General features: G+C 40.8%; 1 protein-coding gene across 1 annotated transcript in view; it reads left to right on the top strand.

Annotated features, from left to right (window-relative positions):
* Window positions 1-21,090, top strand: part of LOC115369170 (uncharacterized) — a 59,504-nt gene extending 38,414 nt beyond the window's left edge. The window contains exons 5-18 of the mRNA XM_030065739.1: window positions 1-51; window positions 2,355-2,569; window positions 3,340-3,424; window positions 10,060-10,608; window positions 12,149-12,421; window positions 14,472-14,570; window positions 15,378-15,530; window positions 16,490-16,591; window positions 17,865-17,923; window positions 18,008-18,155; window positions 18,710-18,813; window positions 19,399-19,551; window positions 20,249-20,416; window positions 20,986-21,090. The exon at window positions 1-51 is cut by the window's left edge and continues 67 nt beyond it. Coding sequence (XP_029921599.1) covers window positions 1-51; window positions 2,355-2,569; window positions 3,340-3,424; window positions 10,060-10,608; window positions 12,149-12,421; window positions 14,472-14,570; window positions 15,378-15,530; window positions 16,490-16,591; window positions 17,865-17,923; window positions 18,008-18,155; window positions 18,710-18,813; window positions 19,399-19,551; window positions 20,249-20,416; window positions 20,986-21,001 — 2,175 coding nt within the window. The 3' untranslated portion in view covers window positions 21,002-21,090. The remainder of the gene's footprint in view (window positions 52-2,354; window positions 2,570-3,339; window positions 3,425-10,059; window positions 10,609-12,148; window positions 12,422-14,471; window positions 14,571-15,377; window positions 15,531-16,489; window positions 16,592-17,864; window positions 17,924-18,007; window positions 18,156-18,709; window positions 18,814-19,398; window positions 19,552-20,248; window positions 20,417-20,985) is intronic.
* Window positions 21,091-21,630: the final 540 nt, after the last annotated feature.

Genomic DNA, 21,630 nt, shown 5'->3' with positions numbered 1-21,630 from the left:
AGACAGAAGGAGGCGGAGCTGCAGAGGAGCAGCAGCCTGCAGACCCGCACTGTGAGTGTCCAGCCAGGAGATTAGACTGGGAAAAGTTCCAGAAAAACACTTTAATCTCAGATGTTCTCATGTTAGTTCTTGGAACCTTACTACTACTACTACCACTACTACTACTACCACTACTACTACTACCACTACTACTACCACTACTACTACTACCACTACTACTACTACTACCACTACTACTACCACTACTACCACTACTACTACCACTACTACTACTACCACTACTACTACTACTACTACCACTACTACCACTACTACTACTACCACTACTATTACCACTACTACTACTACCACTACTACTACTACTACCACTACTACTACCACTACTACCACTACTACTACCACTACTACTACTACCACTACTACTACTACCACTACTACTACTACCACTAATACCACTACCACTACCACTACTACCACTACTACTACTACCACTACTATTACCACTACTACTACTACCACTACTACTACTACCACTACTACTACTACTACCACTACTACTACCACTACTACCACTACTACTACCACTACTACTACTACCACTACTACCACTACTACTACCACTACTACCACTACTACTACTACCACTACTATTACCACTACTACTACCACTACTACTACTACTACTACTACTACTACCACTACTACTACCACTACTACCACTACTACTACTACTACTACCACTACTACCACTACTACTACCACTACTACCACTACTACTACCACTACTACTACTACCACTACTACTACTACCACTACTATTACCACTACTACTACTACCACTACTACTACCACTACTACTACCACTACTACTACTACCACTACTACTACCACTACTACCACTACTACTACCACTACTACTACCACTACTACTACTACCACTACTATTACCACTACTACTACTACCACTACTACTACTACTACCACTACTACTACCACTACTACTACTACCACTACTACTACCACTACTACTACCACTACTACCACTACTACTACCACTACTACTACTACCACTACTACTACTACCACTACTACTACCACTACTATTACTACTACTACTACTACTACCAGTACTACTACTACCACTACTATTACCACTACTACTACCTCTACTACTACTACTACTACTACCACTACTACTACTACTACTACTACCACTACTACTACCACTACTACTACTACTACTACTACTACCACTACTATTACCACTACTACCACTACCACTACTACTACTACTCCCACTACTACTACCACTACTACTTCTACTACTACTACTACTACTGTTACCACTACTACTACCACTACTACTATTACCACTACTGCTACTACTACTACTACCACTACTACTACTACTACTACTACTACCACCACTACTACTACTACTACTACTACTACTACTACTACCACTACTACCACTACCACTACTACTACTACCACTACTACTACCACTACTACTACTACTACCACTACTACTACCACTACTACTACTACTACTACTACTACTACCACTACTACTACTACCACTACTATTACCACTACTACTACTACCACTACTACTATTACCATTACTACTACCACTACCACTACTACTACTACCACTACTACTACTACTACAACCACTACTACTACCACTACTACTACTAATACTACTACTCCCACTACTACTACTACCACTACTACTACCACTATTACCAGTCTTACTACTACTACCACTACAACTACTACTACTACTTCTGCTAGTACTACTGCTACTTCTACTAGTACTACTGCTACTATTACTACTACTACTACTATTACTACTACCACTACTACCACTACTACCACTACTACTACTACTACTACTACTACTACTACTACTACCACTGCCACTACAACTACCACTACTGCCACTACTACCACTTCCACTACTTCTTCTACCACTACTACTACTAGTAGTAGTAGTACTACCACTACTACCACTAAGCACTTTGTAACTGTGTTTTTTGAAAAGTGCTATACAAATAAAGGTATTACTACTACTACTACTACTACTGCTAGTACTATTGCTACTACTACTGCATGTACTATATACACTTTTTTTTATTATTTGCAGTAATAATATAATAATGTACTAAATAATACTAACCTGATTTTTTTCTATCATAAAAATAATTATAAAAAAATGTATATAGACTAAACTGAGGTTGATTTGTAGAAATGATCTCACCAGGTTGCAGGTGAAATGTGTGTAGAAGTAATTCTCAACTCTGTAACACACCTGCCCCACCCCCACCCCCACTCCACCCCCTCACCTGCAGCTTCTCCTGTGCACCTGCCGGGAGCTTCAAGCCTCCATCGCCGAGCGCTTGGCCCAATCAGAGCAGCTGGTGTTCCAGCAGGACGCACTGAGCGCGCTCCGTAACCTCCTGACCCAGGACCTGCTCAGGTACCGGGACGAGGCACAGAAACTGTCCCGCTTCACCCAGAGACTCACGGGACGACGCCACAGGTGTGCTCCTCCAGGACAGACCAGGTGAGCATCTGTGTACATTAGATTTTTACTTGATCATAATCAATAACATTTCTTTTTTTTTTTTCTATTTTCTTCTATTTTTTTTATATCTTAGTGATTTGTACAGCAGCATGTGAGGGCCATTGTAACGAGAAAAAAACAGCTGTGGGAGGGGGGTAATTATTGAAAAAAAAAACTCAAAATTTCAAAGACTGAAGAAAAAACTGGATTTTCTCTGAGATTAAAATACAATTTAAAAAAACAAAACCAAAAAACTCACAAATTTATGTGAGAAAACTCAAAAATTTTGAGATTCTTAAGTCACAGATTCCTGTCTGAAAGCTAATAATTGCAGTGTGGCTGTTAATTAGTTATTTAATTAGTAACTTAGTGGAGTTATTACATTTTTTAAAACTGGAAATTTCAACCTTCATGTTACTGTCATTCATCCCATATCTATCTATTTACATGCCTATACGTACATGTATGGCACCGTCATTGTTACCAGTTTAATTATCATTAATAGCAAATCAGCGATTGGGTCACAGTTGTGTGTTTAATTTTGATTGTTATTAACATTATCAGTTCAGTTATTGTATTTCTGAAAACTGAAGGATTTAAGTTTTCTATGACATTATGACAGAAAAAATTGGTGGGTTTATTACAATTGCAGGAAATTTAAGTGGATTATTACATTACAGAGCAAATTGTTGCTATGTTACTGGTTTTATTACATCGGTGGGAAGTTTTTACCTTCAGCATTTTGAGATTGAACTTTTGTTTTTGTGCAGGCGGGCCACGGGCGAGGCGAACGAGCCGCGGGACGGGCGCAGCATGCAGGGCAAGAACGAGACCCAACAGGACAACAACAACATGGTACGGGTCCAGTGACCATCCGTCCTTTTTTCTCGTAATTTTACCACTTTAATCTCACAGAATATCTTTTTTCTTGTAAGTTCATGACTCTAATGTAAGAATTTCAGTTTTTTTTTTTTTTCGCAAATTTGTGACTTTGTAAGCTCACAATTTTGATTTTTTTTTTCTCATAAATTTACCAGTTTAATCTAAGAGAACATCCAAGTTTTATTCTCTCAAATTTGTGACTTTATAATCTCAGTATTTACAAGTTTTTTTTTTCTTAATTTACCACTCTCATCTCAGAGATCATCCAAATTTTTTACTTTAAGAATATCTCAGAATAGCTATATAAAGTTTTTTTCTACAAATTTGTGACTTTGTAATCTGAGAATTTTACTGTATTTTTATTCTTGTATATTATTGTAAATTTACAGATTTTTTTTTATTCTTGAGCCCCAGTTCCTCATATATAGATATATATAAATATGTATATATAGATAGATAGATAGATAGATAGATATACATATATATATTTTTTTGTCTCACTACAGCGGCCCTAATATGCCGTCTTACGTGCTGGTCCTGAACATGAATGTCCAATCAGATGAAGCCAAATATTCAGTGAATACAACCCAAAAAATCCATCATGAATAAACAAATAGATCATCCCAAATAACTCGCAGAGAGGAATCTCACAGCAATTTTTATCGAGAGCGCAGTGTGCCTTTAACTGTCGTCAGCGTGCGCGTGTGTGTGTGTGTGTGTGTGTGTGTGTCTGGCATCGGTCCAGCTGTTGTCAGTCTTTCTCAGACAGTCGGAGTGGAGACAGAGGAAACATCTGCCTGCTCATCTGGCTCTGTCTGTCACACACACACACACAAACACACACACACACACACACACACACACACACACACACACACACACACACACACACACACACACACACTGCTAAATAAAACCCCACCACTGCTCTGACAGGAAACTCTCGGGGAAGAAACCTCGTTTAGAGCCCCATTATAGCTGGAAGCCTGTCAAAATGTCAGCACAGTTTAGCTCCTGAAGCCCGACACGTTTTCTTCAACACGACGTGACGGCGTGTGTGCGTGCGTGCGGCTGGCAGCGTAGCACGCCACGCGCACATGTGTGTGTGTGTGTGTGTGACGCATGAACCTGCGGCGGAGCATCAGGTCAATGTTCACGGAGCTCGGTGACATCAGGACCGACTCGCTGTATCGGCGTTCAGCGTCAGGGATCAGTGGTTCGCGGCGCAGCAGAGGCTCGACGGCACCTTCATCCACAAAACCAACGTCCACATCTCGTCTGGTCACGATGCAGCCCAGCGTCACGCCGGCGAGTCTGACAGAGCTGCCTGTCCAAAACGAACTCACCGAACAGACATTGCCTGTAACTTTTTGTTTTTGTTTTTGTTTTTTCTCGGAAATTTGTGATTTTTATGACTTTAATCTCAGAAATTCTGTTTTTTTTTCTTTTTCCAGAAATTCTCATTATATTGACGGCACCACAACTTTTTTGCCTCTAAAATGGCCCTAATACACCGTCATACAGTTGTGACGTAAAATAAATCCCTAAAATAAACGTCTGGTTTCCCCATGTTTTGGAAGTGAGGAAACACATACACACACAGAGAGAGAGAGAGAGATGTTTTTTGTTTTTTTTGGTGGCTGTAATCTGGTGGTTCATCTGTCGGATCATGAGCCAGGATTTGGATAATCAGGCATAATTGTGATTAGATATTTAATAAACCGGTCGGTGTGTTTTGCTCCGTCCTGGTTCGTTTTATTTGGCCAGTCGTCAGGTTTTATTCTTGACAAGAAGTCAGGTGTGCTCCTGCAGGTGTGACGCTGCGCGACAGAGCACAGGCCGGATTAATACACCGGGATTAGGTGCTCGATGAAGCACTATAATTTTTAAATTATTATTATTATTGTTCACTCATCTGATAACGTATTAATTTAGCTCAGTTGAGTTTATGAAGCTCTACATGCACATTAACCACTAACCAGTATCAACCAGGATTAAAATGATCAAAGGATTCCTGGGCAGTGGGGAGGTTATTTGTTTTCAATTCTTTATTCATTTATTCATTTATTTATTTATATTTATTTATTTATTATTTATTTACTGTATTTTATTTATTTATTTTTGTTTTTAATGAAACTGTCTTTCTTGTCTTTTTTTCCGTTTCTTCTTTTTGTAGTTTTATTCGTGTGTGTGTGTGTGTGTGTGTGTGGGCAGGCGTGTGTGTGCGGGTGTATAACCACTTCAGAAAAAATAATATATACCCATCTAGCTGTAGAGAAAAAGCCTTTTAAAAACCTCCAGCGGCTTGGAGCATAACAAGACTCTTCCTGGGCTCTTATTCTGAAATGATTTCATCTTTAAAACATCTGACAGACCTCCTCAGATTAGATAATCCTAACTCACTTTACAGAATAGGGTTTTTATATATAAACAGAGAGATGAGGGATTTGTGTCAGCAGCTTTCAACCTGATTTGTAATAAATAGCTTTTATTTTGTTAAGGCGATAACTGTGTGTGTGTGTGTGTGTGTGTGTGTTTGCGGTTCTGGCGGTGTGTGTGTTGTTTAATCTCCTGTCGGCGCCGTGGGGGAGCAGCGGGGAACAGATTGGCTCGGGCCAAACGGAGCTCGACGTTTCACCTCACACACGCCGCTCGCCGCTAATTGGTTTAGTTATCCAACTTCTCCACTGTGTGTGTGTGTGTGTGTGTGTGTGTGTGTAGATCTCATACTTTGACAATGTTTAGTTTGACATCGACAAATTCAACTTGAACTTTATCTCCAAACTCAAACCGTTTGGAAATCTGCCACTGGGTTAATAATAAAAGACATTTAACGTAACTAAAAAAAAAAAAAAAAAAGATTCTCACAATGAGTTGAGACGACTGATCTGAGCTTTACTGTCACTGAACGTGTTTTTTCATTTTGGGAGGGGAGATGATATTTAAATAAACAACAACAAAAAAACCTCAGAGAATTTCAGAGATTAAAGATTTATGAGTTATGAGAAGAAAAAAACATGAAACTGGGATTTAGTCAGAAGGAGATCCTCAGATCCTCCTCAGCATCTGGACGGTGAAGAGACGTACGATGTAAAAGAACAAAACATTTTCCGAATTTTTGGCACGTAAATTTGTGATTTTATAATGTCAGAATTTTCAGGTTTTTTCTAAAAAATTTACGAGAAAAAAAGTTTAATCTGAACCTGAACCCTGAACCTAAATTTGTACTGCAGTAAAATACAGTAAAGTACCTGTAGTTTCTCTTCCTAAAAACTGCAGAAAAGACATAAAGGACATAGAGGACATGAGGGACACCAAAATTAAAAATAAAACTAAGTAAATAAATAAATAAAAAAGAGAAAATAATTATAAATAAAAAATAAGACATAAGAAAAAAAGTAAAAATATGAAGAAAAAAAAAATAATGATAATATAATAAACTTGAAGAACGTGAGGTGCCTTTGCCTCTGAGGTTGTTGCTCTCGGTTTCCGGGACGTTCTGCATCATTTTTAAATCTGTTGAACTTTACAGTTTAGTGTCTTTTATTGTTTTCAGTGTTGAAACCTTTTAAGGGTCAGAGGAAAGAAGAGTCAGTGCAGAACAGAGAGGACTCTGGGTAATTTATTTTCTCAGAGGCGGCGACACGAGACTTGAATCTCCAAACTGTGCATTTGACCCAAAAGAGGAGCAACTGTGAAGCTGTTTTTAGGCTGAACTGGGAAGAAAGAAAGAAAGAAAGACAGAAAGAAAGAAAGACGGAAAGACGGAAATGCTCATCATCATGGTGAAGTTTTCAGATGGCCACAAACTCCAAAATAATGAAAAGATGAAAATGGTTTTGGCTGAAATGAACGAGGCAGGTTTGGTGAGGACAGTTGAACAAATTTGCTGTTGTTGAATAATAATAAAAAAAAAATCTTCCAGTATTTGTCCTTTTTTTTGTCGTTTTTTTTTTTTTTTGCCTGATACGCAGATGGCCGTGAGCTGGATCCCATTGTGTCGCATCCCTCGCTGAGTAAACTCGCCTGTCAATCAAATAAATCCATGTAAACCCCAGTTAATGGGGGGAAATTGCATCTCGCAAACCAAACAGCTCCTGCAGCTTCCCGGAGTCGGATTCTCCTGCTCATTCTCCTCCGGGGGCTGCAGCCAGGAGGAGACGCATCCTGAGGAAAAACTTCGCATACAACCATAATTGTAGGGTTTGATCCCAAAACATTCATATATTTCCATTTTGGATCGCTGAAATGAATGCTTTTTTTTTTTTTTTAAATAGCTGATTCCTGTTGGTTGTTATGATTCTCCTCTCAGGGGAAAAAGCAGAACTCTAGCAGCGACTTTGAAACGTCACACGGCCGTTTGATCGTGTCGTCCTGACGCAGCGCTCGCTCACTCGCTCGCTCGCTCGTGCAACAACGCAGTCATCAGGCCTCGGCCGCCAAAATCTGCACGCCGTAACCCGCAGCCCCGCCCGAGCCTCGCCGCCACACCGGGACGTGATCAGGCTGGAGGAGTTTCTCTGTTTTCTGTCGTTTTCCCGGTGGATATTTCCCTCAGCTCGCTCCTGCAGCTCTCGCCGTCTCAGCTGGAGAAAAGACCAAAACTCCACAGACAAATCAAACTAAAACACTTAAATACAGTTAGAGCCTCCATAGACCACAATGCACTGCTGCAAACTCCATAGACCACAATGCACTGCTGCAGCCTCCGTAGACCACAATGCACTGCTGCAGCCTCCATAGACCAGCTGGGACTGCAATTTGTGACTATAAAGTCACAAATTTACAAAAAAGAAAAACTCACAAGTATTTCCTTGTTACTAAATCTGATAGCATAAGAAAAACTAATTTTTCAAGTTTTTTTCTTGGAAAAATATTGGCCTTATGCAATCTTATAATCTCAGTAATTTTGAGGGGTTTTTTCCTCATAAGTTTGAGAGTTTTTTTCTCATAAATTTACCACTTTAATCTCAGAGATCATCTGAGGTCTTGTAAATTTACCAAATTAATCTTGAAAACTGATAAAATAAATAGAAGAAGATAAATTCTCAAAATATTCCCTCCCTCCCTCCGCAGCTGTAATTTTTTTGCTACAGTGGCCTTAGACGTCATCGTAGGACACTGGGTCACATCATAAGAATAGACACACACACACATCCACACACACACACACACACACACACACACACACACACCATTTGGTATCGGGCTGCTGAGAGTGCGGTGAGTCTGAAACGAGCTCACAGGGCAAAAATAATAACATTAAAAAGCATTAGGCGAGAGCTAATCCCAGCACGGCCTGTAAACATTTTTAATCCCCCGGTGATTAGCAGTGATCCCAAACACCCCCACCCCACCCAACCCCCCACCCCCCACCTCCTCGACGAGTCCCGGGATTAAGGGCGCTCGTCTCGTCCGGCGGCCCCGCGGCCCGGAGCTAAACCCCTGGACGCTCGCCACTTCATTTCTGTGAGTGGCGTCGCCCTTCTTCTTCTCTGATTGTTAATTAAAGTTGGATTTATTTAAGTGGCTCTCTGGCAACAGCAACAACAACAACAACAGCAAAAATGTGTTTTGTTTTTTTTCTTTCATTCTTTCTTTCTCTCTTTTTGTCCTTGGATTTTTGTCACTCCAGATTTCGGTCATGTTGGAAGCCACGGGGAGTATGTGTGTGTGTGTGTGTGTGTGTGTGTGTGTTTGTATGAAATCTTTTTTCTTTTTTTGTCAGAGCAAAGAAAAATAAATCTAACAGGAACAATAAAATAACAAATGGTTTAATATACAAATTATCTAATCTATCTATTTATCGACTGTGTTTTTTAAACCATATTTGTGCGTGAGAAAGTGTATGTGTGTGTGTGTATGTGTGTGTGTGTGTGTTGTGATTTGGGGGGAAGGGTGATAATTTTTCAGATGAGCGAGCAGATGTTGCAGTTTCTCAAGAGGGATTTATGTCAGGAACACACACACACACACACACACACACACACACACACACACACACACACACACTGGGCTTGGTGTCATTATGCGTGGATTCACAGTCAACAGCGTCGACACACACCGTGTTTAAGAGGCAGAGAGAGGAGAGAAGAGTTCTGAAATATTAAAGGTGCACGTCGTCTCGTTTTGATTTTCATATCTTGTGTTGCGGTTCCTTCACGTGCACGCCAACGTTGTTGTTATTATTTGTTGCTGTCATGTTGCAGTCAGTGAATATTGCAGTACAAGCTTACAGTATTTCAAATCCACATGATGCACTGTGTGAATCAGACAGCCAGGCTAACGACTCCCATAGACCTCAAGTCTTTATGCTAAGCTAACAGGAAATGCTACCGATAGGAACTGAACCACTGGACGTCCAGAGGTGGAAATGGTGTCCAACATCTGGTCTCAGTCTGGGGACGTCAGGAAAAGGGTATTTTTCCCCAAAATGTTGGAGTATTCCTTTAAATGTAACTTTACAAACAAACTTAAATGTAAACTGAACTTGATATTTGGACGTTAGTGACGGTGTGCGAGTCAGTTTTTTTATTTCCTCTCTTTCTTCCGACTCGTCTCCTTCAACAGTGTTCTTGGGATCTATCATTGTGTTTTACTTCTTTTAGCAAAACGGGAGCGGCATGAACGAGCACCCGGGTGTGACGTCACACACCCCCGGGGAGTCCTCGTCCTCCCCCACGTCGCTCGCTCTTCATCACACAACCAACGAAGAAGAGGAAGCAGAGCGTGCCTGGCAGGCATATCGTAAGAAATCAGCGGGCGGTCTGACCCGCGCCGGGAGCGTTAAAAACCTCATCACCAGATTCTCTGGTCCGGATCACGCCCCCGGTTCCCCTCAGAGTCAGAGTCCGTCTCCAGTCGGGTCGCTCCCAAACGCCGTCTCCAAGTCCTGCCCGTCCACGCCGAGCAGGACTGGGACGGCTGACAGTCCTGTTCCCAGCATCAGCGTGACGCCTCCGTTCAGCGAAAACAGAGCGAGTCAGGGAGAAGTCCAGTGGGCCCAGGCGGGCGCCGAGGGGAGTCCCGCAACTGCCAAGACCGATCGTCTAAAGAGCGGCGGTGGTAAAAGTAGTGCGGCTCAGAAGACGAGCGGTGCAGAACCGGGACGCCGTGCTGCTGGTCGAGACTCGGTGGCCGACTCTGGCATGGGATCGGTAAGTGGTGAAGCCGAGGGGAAATGAAACACTTCGCCGACGACTCCGCTCTTCTCTCCTTGCATGAGAGAAGCGGCACATTTCCTCCACGTGAAGCCGGCAAGGGAGAGGCATGGCTCCATATCCGAGCTGCATGACGGCACTTTACAGATCTCACCTCGGTTTGTGTTGATGCACGCCAGCTGTTTGCTGCACGATGAGCATGGCACTGAGCACGGCGGGTTTCGTTTTGTTTGCAGTGTGAAGTTCAGATCGTTCACATTTTCTGCATGGAAATCTATCAGCAACTAGTTTGCGTGTGTGTTTCTTGCCTTGTGTGTGTTTGTGTGTGTTTCTTGCCTTGTGTATGTTTCTGTGTGTGTTAATGTGTCACTGACGGGAGGCTGCTGGCACCCGGGCGGCTCTCTGGAGATGTAATAACTCATATTATCTGCTTGCAATGTAACTTAAATTGTTCAGCTCTTCTTCTTTAACAAGGTTGCATAAATGTGTTTCCTACGATGGCATATTAGGGCCATGGGAGAAAAAGAAAAAAGGAAGAATCAAATTTATGAGGGAAAAAAACTCTTTATGATAAAAAAAAAATATATTTTAAATTGTTGAGTTTTTTCAACTTTTTTCTTGCAAATTTGTGAGTTTTTTGAGTTTTGACTTTTTTTTTGCAAGTTTATGAGAAAAAAAAACTATTCTCTGAGATTAAAAGTTGAACTTAAAAAAAAAAATCTGGAAAAAATTGTACAAACTGGAAAAATAGTAAAAAATAAAGAACTATGTATATTATCTATTTTTTTCTCTCCTTGCAATGGCCCTAATACACCACTGTAGATTCATAGTCAGTTTTTTTGTTGTTGTTATTCTTTTGCTTTCACTAAAATCTCTCTTCATTTCCTCGTCTTTTCTTTGCTTCATCTTTTGTTGATGCCCTTCACAATAAAACACCTCTTCTCCTCTTCTTTTCTTTGCTGTCACAAACCTGCCAACACACCGACACACACACACACACACACACACACACACACACACACACACACACACTCATCCACATCGGTATGTGTGTGTGTGTTTGCTGTCAGATCTGTGTTTCACCCACAGTTATGACTGTTTTGCATTTTTGATTAGTTTTTAATTTCAGTCTCCAGTCCAGTTCAGTCTCCAGAGTGGGCTTACTGGTCCCAGTTGAGTTCTTGCTGTCAGTGTCAGTGGGAGTTGCTGGCTACTGTTTGTCAGACTCCCTCTGACCAGCAGCAGCACTCAGCACACTGTCTGGGGATTTTTTTAAAGGTTTTATTTGAGCTAATTTAGTTTTTTTCTTAAGTTGAACTCTTATTTTTTATTTCATTCAAACTAAGGTGTTTTTTCACACTCAGTTTTAGTTTTTATTTTGTTTTTGTGAACTGAAATAAATATAATAATCTTGGTTTCACCTGAGGAATTTCATCATTTTGTTCCCCCCATCTCCCTCCCTCTCTCTCTCTCTCTGTCTGTCTCTCTCTGTCTCTCTCTCTCTGTCTGTCTCTCTCTCTCTCTCTCTGTCTGTCAGGAGTCAGAGTTTGATGTGACTAAGCAGCCGGACAGCCCGGCCTCGGAGGATGAACCCTCGACTCCCCGGGTTCTGCCAGATCACAGCCAGAACCCCAAATATCAGCTGTTTCTGAGTGCGGAGGGGGTGGGCGGGGCGGGGCCGGCGGGTGGGGCCGGGGGGGAGAACGGCCCCCGGCTGTCCCGCTGGGAGAGCTCCCGGCCCGGCCTCAACCACTACCGGGGCTCCCTGGAGTCGCTGGCCTCGCGGGACTGGGACACCATGTCCGACAAGGTGTGTGTGTGTGTGTGTGTGTGTGTGTGTGTGTGTGTGTGTGTGTCAGAGCAGGGGGATGAAAGGCAGTCTTAATGATGATCAGATGCCAGCTGACTGTTAGATAATTTCATTGCCTGAAGCACTCAGATCGTTATTAAACAGCGCCACCTGCTGGACGCAGAGCAGACTGCAGTTCACCTGAGGAGCAGACCACAGAACTTTCAATTAATTATTATAATTATTTTACTATTTTACTATTAATTATCACTTAGAAATCAGAGCAAATTCACCGGACTGCTTTATGGAGTCACAATAAAGTTATGTAAAATTACATATAAATTTACAGTGAATCAAAATTAATTCAGAGTTAAAACTATAATTATAATTATATAATTATATAATTATAATGTTTATAAAATAGCAAGAAAATTACCATGAAATTACCCCAGCATACTGTAAAAATAATGATAAAAATAATGACCTTGTTAATAACTAAAAGAATAAGAATTATATTACCTGAAGCGCTCAGATGGTTGTTAAACAGCGCCATCTGCTGGACGCAGAGCAGAGTTCAGGTCATGTTCATGTGCATTGATCCCTGTGAATTCACTGGATTTCTTTCAAAAGATGTGATATAGTCACAATGACACTGCATAAAATTAGTATAATAATAATAACAATAAAAATTTAAAACAAGAACAATACTGGAAAATCAACAGAGAAATCACTGCTTTACGGCTTCATGTCCTTCCATCATAATGTTCAAACTCTTATACACTCTGAATAAATGAATAAAGAACCCAAATCACTACTGTTGACCTTTGAACCCCTGCCCCCTGTCCCCTCCCCCGGGGCTCTGGGGTTTCTGCCAGAGGTCAGAGGTCAAGCTGGCTTCATGTAATCAGCTCGCGTTTACATAATCTGCAGCTAAAGCTCAATTAAACCCGTTAATGTAATAAATTTCCCGGTAATGTAATAAAAGTTACTCTCTCTGAAAACTCCGTCCTGTAATCCGGTTCAGCACCAAAACACGGCAGTGTGTGTTGGATTATAATCTGCCGTTGTTGCACATGTGACATCTGATCCACTTCAAACTCCTCGTCAGTACCAAAAAAAAAAAAAAAAAATTGGTGTCCCAGCAGAAAAAAAACAAAGAATAATTTTATGTTCATAGTTTCCGTGTTTGTACATCAAAGATATTATAGTTCTGTATTTTCCTGGTTTAGTTTTTATTCCCTGAAAATGTTTACTTTCGTTTTGTTTGTATTACTCTCAGTGTTTCTTTTAGTCTTGTCTTTTTTTTTTTTTTTGTAATATGGCTGTTTGTCAGGGATTCAAAAAAAGTCAGAAAAAGTGTCTTTGGGACAAACAATCAAATAAACTGACAGAGACAAAAGCTAAAGAGTTTATTTCAGTTCGTTTTGTAAAACACAGTAAAGTTTCAGTTAGTTATCGTTGTTTTGTAGAGCCTCTTTTCCATTTTTATTTCAGTTAATGAAAATGTTTTTTCATACCTAGTTCTTGTTATCTGGTCAGTTTTTGATAGTGATAGTAATCTTGTTGCACACAACAAAACAGTCCATCTCCTCTTCAAAGCTCATTAATCTGAGGGAAAAAAAACTCAAAAATTTTAGGAACTGAAGTTGGGAATTTACAAGAAAAAAAAATCACAAATTTATGAGGAAAAAAACGTGAAAATTCTGTGATTATAAAGTCACAAATTTGCAAGAAAAAACTCATAAATTCTCAGAAATTAAAGTAATAAATTTATGAATTTATTGGAAAACACTTGAAACTTCTGAGATTATAAAGTCACAAATTTATGAGAAAAAAACTGGGGGAAATATTTTTTCTTACACTATGGGAAGAAGAAAATACTAAAATGATAAGCAATTTAACTTTTGCTTTGATCTCAGAAACCTCAGAGTGTTTTTCCTCAGAATGCTTTTTCAGACTTTTGCACCTCAGTGCTCTCACTTCACTGGAGGAGTAACTTCTGTCTTTTTCCTTGTGTTTGTTTGTTTGTTTGTTTGTTTGTGTGTTTGTTTGTTTGTTGTTGTGCTCTCAGCAAGGCGGCTTCGACAGCCCCCCCCGTGTCTTCAACAGCCCGTACACCACCGCCGCCTCCGTGGACTTCAATCCCATGTACCGCATGTCCGAGTTCAGGGTGAGGCCGTAAAACCATCCTCCTCCTCCTCCTCCTCCTCCTCATCATCATCATCTTCATCATCATCATCATCATCACATTATCACTTTATAAACACTTTGCAGGCCACCTGCTTTATTTTGCTGCAAAATCAATTAACCCTTTGAAACCAACATAGGATTTTATTTTGAAAGATTTTTAAAATTTTATTTTTATTGCAATAAAACTGATGATGACGACGACGATGATGATGATGTTGATGGTGATTATTTAACAAACTTTCATAATTTTGGTTATTTTCTTGTAATTTGAATTGAAGAATAGAATAGGTTATTACACATTATAATAACTGCAAATGTAGAGCTATTTGTCTGTTTATTTGTCTTGTTATATATTTGTTCATTATAATTTATTTATTAATTTTTATCTTTAAAGATATTATATTTTCTATTTTATAGATGCTATTTAATAATAAATAATATTCTTTCCTCATTTCTCTCACTTCTCACTTTGGTCATTTTAAATGTAATTTTATTATATAATATAGGTGTATATATAATATATGTGTATTATTATGATTAGTATTAGTATTAGTATTATTAGTATTATTTGTTTTATATTATTTTGTTTATTTATTTATTTATTTTTTGTTTAAAAAGTTTCAGGTCGCTCAGAGCTCAGGGCAGAACGGTCAGGGACAGTTTTACGTCTGATGCGGCGAGCGTTAGTTAGCCCGTTAGCCTGCAGGTGTAGCTGCAGCTGATCGCGGCCTCTGATTGGCCATGAGCTCCTCCCTCAGGTGTGTCTCACTTCCTGTTTCCTGTCTAGGGCGGGATGTCGCCGGCCACCTCCGAGCTGAACCTGTTCAGCTTCAACAGCCGCAGCACGAGTCCCGTGCCGACGCCGACCTCCACGCTGCCCCGCAGCCGCCTCACCACCTACGACACGCTGAGCCGCAGGAGGGCCGAGGTCACCAGCACGGTGCGTTCACTGACACCCACAGAGCCTCAGGAAACACCAACCTCACAGGCACTCTTCCTGTGAACTGTTAGCATTAAAATGTCGTCTCCAGGCTCAGCAGAGGAGGTGAAGCTCGGCTGCTAAAAGTTGCATGTTGGCTAATTTGACTAATTAGCATAATGAGCTAATTAATCACCAAAAACCGGAAATGGTTATAATTTATAATTTAGTGAACTTGGAAAGGTGATCTGACAGGCTCAATCCATGTTGGTGATGCCCAGAAATCCATCCATTACCACGCTGCAGTCATGCGACCTTTCCTCATTAGCATCATTTGCGTGAAATATGTAAAAATTAGCTCAAAATGAGGAAATGTGTGTATTTTGACAGTGAGTCAGTGTAGAAAGGTGATCTAAGAGTCTCAGTCTGAGTCAGCAGCAGAGTTTGATCCACATTCAGTTAAAACACACATGAGATTTGAGATTACTGCATTTCTATTTTTTACTTGTGGACGTCATGAATGACTTCATGAAACGTCATGAAATTTATGAGACAAAACATAGAAACTTGGAGGAAAAAAACTTGAAAATTCTTAGATTATAAAGTCATGTGTGAGTTTTTTCACGTAAATTGGCTCCTTTAATTTCTAAAATTAAAGAGGTTTTTAGCTCCGTCCACTGGCTCAGTAATTCTTTTTTGGCCCTGATACACCATCATACCGTAGTACTGACATTACAAAACTTAAAATAAAAAAAGATATTTAAGTCTCTGCAGATGAAGTTGAAGTTGCAAATTTTTGAGAAAAGACTCACAAAAAACTCAGAAAAGCCCAGAATCACAGTGTTATCATTACAAAGCTTTAAAAAAAAAAAAAAAAAAAAGATATGAAATTGTGTTTGGATGCAGCTTGTTTTGTGAGTGAAGGCGAGGCCTAAAGACGGTTTTCTGGTTCTTGATCGTATTTTTTCTTTTTCTTGCAGGTGATTCCCAACCACATGACGCTGCGCTCGGCCTCTCTGGGGCCGCCCAACAGGAGGGACTACATCGAGGAGCTGACCAAACAGATGGACACGTACCAGAAGGTAGGGCTGAGCCGGGCGCTCCGGGTCGCACCAAAGGGCAAGAGAGCCTTGCTCGAGGGCAGTTCATTCAGCTGGGATTCAAACTGGGGTGAAATGATTCACAAAATTCCCAGTTCGGTTTGTGTCACGGTTTCGCCGTCATGGTTTTCGGTTCGCTCTGTTGTTTATAAGAGCGGGAGTGGGGGTTTTTCATATATTTGGAAAAAAAGTTCACAACAAACAAAATTCTGGCTAAGAACATAAGGACCATAGGTTTCAAGTGTCACTTAAACAAAAATACAGCGTTACTGCCACCTATTGGATATGTTGTGCATGTTCGACACAAAAAGACTGAACTGGACGTGTGAATGTTGCCTGCTTCCTGTGTGCACCGTGACTCTGCTGAGGGGATGTTACAGCACAGCTCTAGTACTGAAATCCCTCATCCTGCACAACTACACAGGGCTGCATGTTTTCTGTAAACCTCCCCGGTGCTCTGGTTATGGATTTGGCTGAGTGGCTGGATCTGCATTGAGAGGCTGTTTAAACGCTGCAGGGAGGAGGAGCTGCTCTTTCTTACCCGACTCTCGGCCAAGATTTTTTTCTCGAAGCGTTCCACCCCCGATTCAAACCCAGGTGACACGTCAGGCGTTACAAAGTTTAGACCCGATTTAAAAAAAAAAAAAAAAAAACCCTGACGTGCAGCAGAGTCACACGACCACATTTTCACTTTTATCTACATTTCATTGAACTGCTGTGTTATGATGATAGGTTTTAAATCACATCCATTCCAAACTGTCGCTCAGTAACTTTAACTCTTTAATTTTTACAGCGTAGTAGTGATACAGTACTTGCTAAAAAATTACAATTTTAATCTCAGTTTCTTAGTGTTTTCTCGCAAATTTGTGAACTCATAATCTCAGAATTTTCGTGTTTCTTTCTCATAAATTTTGAATCATAAATTTAACTCTTTAATCTCAGAGAATTTTCAAGTTTTTTCCTCGAATTACCCCCAACCCCCTCCCACTCCCCTGCCCAATATGTCGTCATAGAAAAGCTTTGCATGTTTTTCATTTTTATGTGAAAAACCTGCATTTTTATATTAAAATTCTTACAAAAATGCATATTGCTATTGGTATCAGTATTTATTGCATTTAATTTAATTGAATATTGTTTAATTAATTTTTGCTGATGATATGGATTTGCACCTACCCTAACCTTGTGTGTGTGTGTGTGTGTGCGTGTGTGTGTGTTTGTGTGTGTGTGTGTTTGTGTGTGTGTGTGTCCTCTGCAGCGTAATCAATTCCTGGAGGCGGAGAGCGTGGAGATGGAGAAGGAGAGGAACCAGATCAGGTTGGACACACACACATTTCTTTCTTTTCCCCGTCTTGCCCTCTGTCGCCCTGCACACACCTGAACCCTGGCGCTCACCTGCAGGTTTGAGATGCGAGGCCTCCTGGTGAACAACGAGGACCTGCTGAGGACCAACACCCAGCTCAATAATGAGATGAAGAGGATGAGGGAGAGGATGCTGGAGATGGAGAGAGAGAGCCAGGCCATGATGGAGAGACACAGACAGATGGAGGTACGATGGACAGATGGATGCATAAACTGGGACATTTATTCTAGATCTTATTCTGCTTTAGCAATCACACGTACGGCGGCATATTAGGGCCATTATATATAATACACAACCCTGGGAGGGGGTAATATAATATTCCAAGAAATTTAAAGTAATAAATTTACGAGAAAAAAAAGCTGCAGTTGATGACCTGATTGAATTCATCAAACTACTTTTCCCAGTTTTTTCTCGCATATTTGTGACTTTATAATCTCAGATTTTCCTCCTGAAATTGTGAGATTTTCTCTCCAAAAACTATAACTTAAATCCTTTTTCCTTCCAAATTTATAATCTCAGAAATTTTGAGGTTTTTTTCTCCAATAAATTTGTGAGTTTTTTCTCACACAAATTACACATTTCTAACTTTAATCTCAGAAAATATCCATGTTGTTTTTTTTTTTGTTTTTTTTTTTTTGTTGTTGTTGTTGTTGTTTTCATAAATTTAGGACTTCAATATGGAAATCCTGGGTTTGTTTTAGTGTGTCCTTGTATTTTTAAGTGTATCCTTGTCTGCGCAGGTTGAGCTGAAGGAGGCCCGGGAGATGATGGTGGAGGCCAACACACAGGAGTATGCCTTCAACTTCCTGCAGCAGACCCTCAAAACAAAATCCAAGATGCTGAGGTGGGATTATCTTCCTTCAGTTTTTTTTTTTCAAATGAGCATGTATTACACAAAAATACAATAAAAATATAATTGCTGTAAAATCCAACTGAGCAAGAAAACACAAGCTGGAGAGAGAAATGAGGATAGTGGTTCCTCATGATCTTACAAGTCGTATTAATAATAATGATAATAATAATACTTTATTTGTATTATTATTGTTTATACAGAGGGTGCTGTACAACAAAGAAAGAAAACAAGAGAATAAAATAAAATAAAAATAGGCAAATTATCGTGCAACTACTGCACGATAAAACCAAGCAATCAACTGAAAAATGAACAGCAGAGGTAGCAAAAGTCAAATGTCAATAACATCTGTAAAAGATGAAGATAAAACAAATTAAAATGTAGAAACAATAAAATATGTAGAAAAAAGGAAGACATGAAGACAATAAAAAATATAAAAAAACAAAAGAACGAGAGGAAGGCCTTCTCGAGTTAAATAAAACACTCTGCTGATGATGCTCTTATTTATGTGATAGTTTATATTTATATAAGGAATGTGTGTGCGTGTGTGTGTGTGTGTGTGTGTGTGTGTGTGTGCAGGAGAACCTGGACAAGCAGACGCAGCATGCTCAGAGCCTGGCTGAGAAGCTGTGGCTGGCAGAGCGACAGCTGGAGGAGCTGGAGGTTGATAAAGACACCAGAGACAAGAGGACGTCCGACCTCAACGCCACCATCATCCGCCTGGAGGCCGAGGTCTGTGTGTGTGTGTGTGTGTGTGTGTGTGTGTGTGTGTGTGTGTTTGAAATGTAGAAAGACTGCAGTGTATACTTTTTAAAGCCTCTGATCTGACAGCTTTTATTGTCTATTTCTATTATTTCAGTCATTATTTTTGTAGCTTTAAGAAAAGGGGTATTATAAGTAAAAATATTGTTTGTTAGTGTGTAGTCATAACACAGCACACACTTCTGTCTCTCTCAACTAAAACCGGCAACCTGAGATCCAATCACAGGTGGGCAGGTGAGACACATTTTAATGCCAGGTGTGGAAAGATGGACTCATAAATGCCTTGGAGCCAGCAGAGCTGTTTCCTGTGGACTTTAGGATTAAAATGTCATCTACAGGCTCAGCAGAGGAGATGAAGCTCAGCTGCTAAAAGTTGCATGTTGGGTAATTCGAGTAATTAGCATAATGACCTAATTAATCAGCAAAAACTGGATATGTAATTTAGTTTCTAGTTAACTTGGAAAGGTGATCTAAGAGTCAATAGATGACATTTTAATCTTAAAGGTTCCCTGCTGGGTTGCATACGGGACATGTAGGGCTTTCCTGTAGACGGATCACCGAAGTCGTAGTTTAACGAGACAGGGTCCTGGCTGGTAAAGGCTGTGCTGGTGTGTTAGTGTGCAGCTGAACGTGTGTGTGTGTGTATGTGTCCTCCTGTGCGTTTCAGCTGGGCGAGGCGCTGCAGGTGTCCACACAGGCCGCCGCTGAGCTCAGCCTGCAGCAGAAACTCCGTGATGACGCTCAGCTGCGCGTGGAGGAGCTGGAGGAGTCGCTGCTGGAGAAAGACCAGGAGCTGCAGAGAGTCCAGGCTGTCGTCAGCCGGCTGCAGGGAGAGGTAGGCCCCGCCCACCGGGCCTGGAGCCCCGCCCACTGGGCCCTGGGCTTAGCACGTTAAATAAAAAAAATAGATAAATAAATAAAAATACATCTAGCATCACTGGGGGGGGGGGGGGTAATATTCTGAGAAAAAACGAGTGAAATTAACAAAAAAAAAGCTCACACAACTTCATGAATTCTTTAAAGAGGGCATGAGCAGGATCAGACACTGTTTGTTAGATGATATTTATATTGTTTACATCCCAGTTATCTCTGTTCTTTCCCAGTTATTTGACTGGCCATGTTTACAGTTCTGGATGGTATATTTTTATTCTCAGAGCCCAGGCGGCTGCACCAAGTCCACATGTGAAAAATTAAAACACTTTCAACAAGACTTCTGGAGACAGTCTCTAAAATGTCCTGTGTTCTGTGTTGACTGTAAAACCTAAAGTGCTGTAAAAGGTTTCTACATATTCCACATATTCCATTCCATACTGATGTCCTCTGGCAGGTTATTCCAAGTCATGCGCTTGAGATTAAGTGTGTGTGTGTGTGTGTGTGTGTGTGTGTGTGTGCGTGCGCGTGCAGGTGTCTGGTAAGCTGATCGATAAGGAGCGCAGCCTGGAGGAGGAGATCCAGCTGAGGGAGAGGCTGCAGCTGCAGGTGAAGCAGGCGGAGAGGACAGTGGAGGACCTGCAGATGGAGCTGCAGACGGCCCACCAGGCCCGGGACGACCTGGTCAAGCAGCTCAAAGTGGCCCAGGTGAGCACACACCTGGACACAGCTGAATGAATGAATAGATGAATGGATGAATGAATGGATGATTAATAGATGATGGATGGATGATTAGATGGATGGATGAATAGATGAATGCAATCATGATAGCAGGACAGATACCTCATTAATGGATGAATTAATGACATCATCAAATGGCAGCAGGACAGATGGCTGATGAATGGATGATGGGTGTGTGTGTGTGTGTGTTTGTGTGTGTTTGTGTGTGTGTGTGTGTGTGTGTGCAGGAGAAGATGATCGACCTGGAAACCGATCTGGAGGAGCTTCACGACAGCGAGCAGAGATGGGCTGCCAAGCACAAGAGAGCCATCGAGCAGGTCACACACACACAAATGCATTTTATATTAGTTACATCTCAGTTATCTCTGCTTTTGACTGGCCGTGTTTATAATTCTGGAGAGTCCTTTTATGTTCTTAGACCCCAGGTTGCCCACACCA

The sequence above is a fragment of the Myripristis murdjan genome, chromosome 12 (genome assembly GCF_902150065.1).
Source record: "Myripristis murdjan chromosome 12, fMyrMur1.1, whole genome shotgun sequence".
In the NCBI taxonomy this organism is placed as follows: domain Eukaryota; kingdom Metazoa; phylum Chordata; class Actinopteri; order Holocentriformes; family Holocentridae; genus Myripristis; species Myripristis murdjan.
This window is presented reverse-complemented; position numbering and strand designations above follow the sequence as displayed.